Below are 6,107 nucleotides of genomic sequence, written 5' to 3'. Positions count from 1 at the left end.
CACCCGGCCTTCCAAGAATGTATACCCTAAAAAGATGAATTCTATAGAATGCTCTTTCTGCTTCTGTCAGACAATCGTCCAATTTCTCGTCTTACCAAATACATCGAAGCACTTTGTGACGTGAGATTGTCCTGGCATCTTGAGTTCCATCCCCGCTGGATCAAGCTGGTATTTTTTAAATTTTGAGTAGAAGAGGCAACTGGGTGGCTCAGTCAGTTAAGCATCCAACTCTTGATTTCAGCTCAGGTTGTGATCTTGGGGTCATGAGGTCGAGCCCCACATTGGGCAGGGAGTCCGCTTGATGATTCTCCCTCTCCCTGGCCCCTCTTGCTCACCCACACACTAATAAATACATCTTTAAAAATATTTTTGTGCAGCTAATATCTAGGATTAGGATTTCTGCACACACATAAGGAGTCTGTAATCTCGTCTCCTTGTACTGTCCTCACCTGATTTTAGAACCAGGTTATACCAGCCTCATGAAATGAGGATGAGCCACTTTTCCTGCTTGTAGGGTTTCCAACATAATTCCTATTAAACGGCTTCACCGTGTCTGGAAACTGTGGCACAAGCACCCATACCAGCCGATGTCTCAGGCACTCCTGCGGGTGGTGACCAGCTCCAGGTCCTATTTGCATTTATTTATTTAGTTTATTCAAGTTTTTTCATTTCTACCAACACCAATCCTGGCGTTTCGTATTTTCCCTCAAAACCTGCCCATTAAAAAAAAAAAAAAAAAAGGCAAGTTACTTGTATGTGGTCACTCATATGACTTTTATATCTCTGTCATGTTTGTGTATTAATTCTTCCTCTTGTATTTTCTCTGTGTTCAGAAAAATCATCCATCTCCCTACTTTTCTTCCTTATTCATTTTCAAAGGAATTTCGACTTTTATGTGGATCATTTCTCCATTTGTGTGAAGTTTAAATAGATATGAATTCTATGCATAGAATATAACAAATGCATGAATATGAGCATAGATACGTATAAACCATGTGTGTTAAATCCTACTAAAGTTTTATCACTGCTTGCGTCTGTTTGCTTAACCTGTTTATGGGTTGTGTGTTTTGGGGTTTCTTTAAAGAACACGTTAAAATCTCCAGTTGGGGGATCCCTGGGTGGTGCAGCGGTTTGGCGCCTGCCTTTGGCCCAGGGCACGATCCTGGAGACCCGGGATCGAATCCCACATCAGGCTCCCGGTGCATGGAGCCTGCTTCTCCCTCTGCCTATGTCTCTGCCTCTCTCTCTAACTATCATAAGTAAAAAAACAATTTAAAAAAACAATCTCCAAACTGAATCTCTACCTTGATTCATTTCAAAAAGATGTGGTGTGATACGTGGTGTAACCTATGGCAATATTTAAAAAAAAAAAAAAAAAAAAAAAAAAAATCTCCAGTTGGCAAAGTTCATTTGAGCTCTTACAGCGTCAGTTCTATGGATTTCCAAGCCTCCGCTGTTAACGTGCATACATCCGCGCGTGGATTTATACACAGCCACTTCTCATTACGCTTTTCAGCCCGAAACATTAAAACTCCCACCCCAGCTTTTGATGGACTCTGTAGGCTTCCACGTCCATCCCTCTAGGGAAGTCTTTAACAGTGAAAATCCTGTTCAGCTGCATTAGACGCGTCTGGGTTTTGATCGTCCCTTGTACCCATTTGTGGGCTTTGCTGATGTACTTTCTCACTCTGCTCCATTCTTCCTCCTTCCACTGGAGCGAGGCTGCCCTGCCGGTGGCTGAAAGGCTACCCGTCCTGTCCTTGCAGGAGGACACCTGTCTTAGTAGGACATGTCTGCACACAGGCCTACTCGCCTTGCCAGCGCGACTGTCCATGGTCTGTCGGCGCCCGTCGCCAGAGGGAGGGACCCAGCACACTCTCTCCACCCCTGCCCTGCACGCTCGTGGTCACTGAATATTTGGTTCTCTCTGGGACAAGGTGATGCAGGAGACATCCTGGGGAATCTCTCAGCACATCTGCTGGGGTTCTCTCTCTCCTTGCTGGAGAGCATCCTCTGGGTCCGTTTCCAGGTCTGGCTCTGGAGGGTTAACCCCCAAGAGGAACCGGGTTTTATTTTTCAGATACTTCAACAGCACATACACATGTCGACTTTCAAAACTTTTTCTTTAGCACTGTGACAGCAGGACATCGGGGTCCTGGTTCCCAGGGTTTCGCTGTGAAGTCTGATGCCACACAGATTTCTGTTCTCCTTTCCTGGGTGCTGTAGGATTTCTCCTTGCTGGTGATTTCCTGAAAGTTCTTTAGATCGTGGCTTTTTTATTCCTGTTCTACGGTGTCGCATTCCTTCAGTCTGAGACCATTCACCTTCTGCCCTGAGACCTTCTGTGGTGGCTTCACCTCGATGTTTTTCTTCTTGCTCCAGAGCTTCAATTAGATGGATGTTAGGGTCTCCCTTCATTCATTTCCATTAACCTCCTGTGGCGTCCTCTCCCTCCGAGCCTCCCAACAGTGCACTGGGGATTAGAGAGCCCCCCACCCCAGCTGCACACCCCCCACCCAGCAGCTCACCCCCCCACCCCCCACCCAGCACCACGGCCAAGACCAGAGAGCCTGCTGTCCAAGCAGTGCCAGGCCGCGCCCCACAGCTCCCTCCCGGGCCCTCATCACTGCAGCTCCTGGAACTGCTTCTTCAGCAGCCTGGCTCTCTTGTCCTGCAGGCTGGCTCCGTGTCTCTTCCTGGGGCATTCACTACACTTATCTGAAACCCTTGACACTACAGCGCACGAACTTGGCTTTTTCTGCCACAGGCTGTTCCCTCGTCTGTTTGAGGGGCTGCGGCTACTAGAATCCTCCTTATTTTCCTCCCTGAGATCCTCTGCCTTGAGGGTATCCGCTAGCTGGGCTGGTGTAGACGTGGTGGACACATGGGACTACCGCCCAGACCCTAAGTGCCTGGTGTGGCCATCTGGGTCCAACCCAGCCCACTGGGCACCCCACCCCTGGGACGCTCTTCACCCCCCTCTGCTGTTTCCACCCTGCAGACAGGAGGGGGTACCATGTTGCCCCCCATCACCACTGCCCTCAAGCCAGCCCCTCCCCATGGGGCCATACTCCCTCCCAGACCAGCCCCTCTGCAGGCCCCTCTAGAGCACTAGAAACCAGGACAAACCCCAACTCTCCTCGTGCGCAACCCCCACCCCCAGGGAGGGGCCAGGTGCCTGTGGGGCCTCCTTGGTCTGGGGGAGGTTCCTGTCCAAACACACAGGCTGGCACACTTGAGGGGGGTGCAGTGCAAGGAGCCCAAAGCAATGGACACACAGGCCACAAGGAAGTGGTGGCTTCTTTCTTAAGTTTCTGGGTTTCACATGTACCAGAGCCTGCCACCCAGAGGCCCTGCATGCCCCAAAGTCCCGCAGCAGGGTTTCCTGGGGTGGGCAGTGCCCGGGGTGCATGGGAGTGGCCAGCTGCCCATAAATACTTTTACATAAATACAGCGGCTGCAATTCCAAGGAAACAGGCTGAGCGCAAGGGTCCCAGGGCCTAGCACCAGAAGAACTGCCCCCTGCCTATAGCTGTCCCCAAGGACCCTGGGTCCTGACCCAGGGCTGTGGAGGGGTTGGTGCAGGGACAGGGCAGGGCAGGGGGTGGGTGGCCGGCTTCATCAGCACATGCGGCCCGCGCAGCTGTGTGGCTGTGCAGCCCGAGGCCTGGCACATGCCTGGGCCCCTTAAGCTAGGCCAGGCAGGGCCTCCCTCCCCATGGCCAGCTGATCCTTGCCCAGTGAGAGGCCGCAGGGCTGGGCATAGCCCCAGAAGACAAGGCTGGGGTTGAAGTCCTGGCCCACGGGCACCCCTCCTCAGTCATCACCAAAGTACTTAGAAGACGGGCCTGCTGGGGGCTGCCTCTGAGCTAGTGTTTCTCTGCCCCGCTGCTGAGCCTGAGTGCTGGTCCATGAGCTGGTTGTGAGGCCACTGTAGGGACAGGGGAAAGAAGGTCAGCTCCAGGGCAGGTGGACGTTTCGAAGCTGCCAGAGTTCTGGGCTCACACTCATGTGTCCCCTCCTGCCCCTTCAGCTCCAGCCCAATGGAGGGGAGATGGCCCCACTTCCTCCCCAGCTTCCGCCCGGCCTCATCTCTGAGGTCCAGGCTCTGGATCGCTGGCTGCCCTGTGGGACCCATGTTATATATGAGTACACAGTCCTCCTCCCTCCTCTGGGCTCAGTCTGCTGGTCACAGGCCAGTGAGGCCACCAGATGCAGACACCGCTCTCCCCCTAGGCTCACAGGCCCTCTCAGCAAAGCCTCCCCTTCCCTCCTATGCAAATATAAGGGGGGGGGCCTCTCCCCCTCTCCAAATGAAAGCTCCCAGTGCCCCCAGCCCAGCAGCATGATGGGCTGGGAGGTGCTTTACTAGAAGCCACCCAGTCAGCTTCAGGGCAGGGAGCAGGGGGCAGGGCCCAGGAATCCAAGCCAGCACAGCCTCAGGGGTAACCCAGGTCGAAGACCCCAGCTGCAATCCCTGCTGTCAGGACCACCCAGGGCCTGGGGCGCAGTACCACAGATGACCACCAGGTGCCGCCATGGGCAGCCCCAGCCAGGCCTCCACTGCCAGAGTGAGATCCCCCCGCTGCCGCCCTAGGGCCCCTAACAGTCCTGAGCTGCCTCCCAGAGGCTCAAACACACACACACATGTCAGCCCACACTTGGGGTTCCCAGGCTGTGGACCTGTCTGGAATCCCCACTGTCTATAGAGCCGTCCTCACCGGCCCCAGACCCGACCCTCTCAGCAGATGTGTCCTGTCCAGGTCGGGCCTCGGCAAGCTGACCGGGGGACTCCAGGGCACCCCCCCAAGCTTGGCATGCAGATGCATGTTCCCCCCAGGCCGTGAGGGCTGAGAGCCCAAGGTGCTGTCACTACACCTGCCCCCACCACCCAGGGGTATGGCGGACGGGCAGGTGCTGGCGTGCACACACAGGGGTGAGTATGCGTGCAGGGCTGGGTCAGAGCCCACCTACACGGGAGCAGAGGGCTGCTGGGGGTTGCTGGCGTGGCACAACCTTGCCCCACCATTCAGCAGCTGCGAGGTCCCTGCCTCCCCCGCAAGAAGCCACGGGCACCGACTGCTCAGGGATGGCAACACTCTCGCCAGCTGTCCTGCCCTGGCCAGCCCGATGTGTGTAGGGGGCAGAAATAGCGAGCATGTCATCCTCCCACCTCCCCCTTGGAAACCTGGCTCACCTTGCTGGCAGGTGGGGCCCATGTAGCCATCCACGCAGCGGCACTGCCCACTGACCGGGTCACAGGCAGCGCCACCCCCACAGCTACAGCGCAGGGCACAGCCCGGCCCGAAGAAGCCAGGTCTGCAGTCTAAGGTGAAGGGAGAGGGAGAGACGGGCCTGAATGCCAGTCCTGCCTGCCCCCACCAGGAGACCCCAGGCCCTCTGTGCAAGGGTGCAAGGGAGCACAGGCCTCTCGGGCCTCACTTTGCCTGCCCTGTGTGAGCTCCCATGTGGGAAAGCACCTGCCCGGCATCATCACCCCACGTCCCTGCCCAGCCCCAGGGGCTGGCAAAGGGGGCCCGGCAGCCAGGGACACTCCTCCCCGGGTCAAGCGACACACAACCATAAGGTCAGCTATGAGGTTGCATACGCAGCCTGTGCCAGACAGTCCCTCCTACGCCCAGGCAGGCTGGCAGCTTGGGAGGGCACCCCTCCCACCTCACTGTGCCCCCATCCTGGCCAGAGAGCAGCATGTGGCCTTGACAACTCTGAGCAGGAGCTGCATGCTGGGCGCCCCCTGCAGAGGGACAGGATGGGCACAGGGGGCACAGTGCCCCAGCCAGAACACAGCTGAGGCTCCCCCTTATACAAGCAATGCTCACACCCCTGCTGAGGCCCGCCCCCGTGCCCTGCCAAGCGGGACCCAGACTCACCAAGGTCACAGGTGGCCCCTGTGCGCCCTGGGGGACAAAGACACTGGCCGGTGATGGGGTCGCAGGCTGCCCCTATCTCACAGTCACAGTGCTCACGGCAACCCTCTCCGAAGGAGCCTGGTTCACACCCTGCAGGGGGGCAGCAGACTCCGTGTCCCCTCCTGTCCCATGCCCGACTGGACAGGGCCAGGGGAGCACGTGGGAGCAGCGGGCACT

At 56.6% G+C, this 6,107-nt stretch overlaps 1 protein-coding gene across 4 annotated transcripts in view; it reads right to left on the bottom strand.

Annotated features, from left to right (window-relative positions):
- Window positions 1-3,288: 3,288 nt before the first annotated feature.
- Window positions 3,289-6,107, bottom strand: part of MEGF6 (multiple EGF like domains 6) — an 87,992-nt gene continuing 85,173 nt past the window's right edge. For all 4 annotated transcript variants that reach the window (XM_077891502.1, XM_077891505.1, XM_077891503.1 and 1 more), the window contains 3 exons: window positions 5,892-6,020; window positions 5,198-5,326; window positions 3,289-3,931 (listed from right to left, as the gene is read on the bottom strand). In XM_077891502.1, the coding sequence (XP_077747628.1) occupies window positions 3,870-3,931; window positions 5,198-5,326; window positions 5,892-6,020 (320 nt within the window). In that variant the 3' untranslated portion in view covers window positions 3,289-3,869. The remainder of the gene's footprint in view (window positions 3,932-5,197; window positions 5,327-5,891; window positions 6,021-6,107) is intronic.

The sequence above is a fragment of the Canis aureus genome, chromosome 3 (assembly GCF_053574225.1).
Source record: "Canis aureus isolate CA01 chromosome 3, VMU_Caureus_v.1.0, whole genome shotgun sequence".
In the NCBI taxonomy this organism is placed as follows: Eukaryota; Metazoa; Chordata; class Mammalia; order Carnivora; family Canidae; genus Canis; species Canis aureus.
This window is presented reverse-complemented; position numbering and strand designations above follow the sequence as displayed.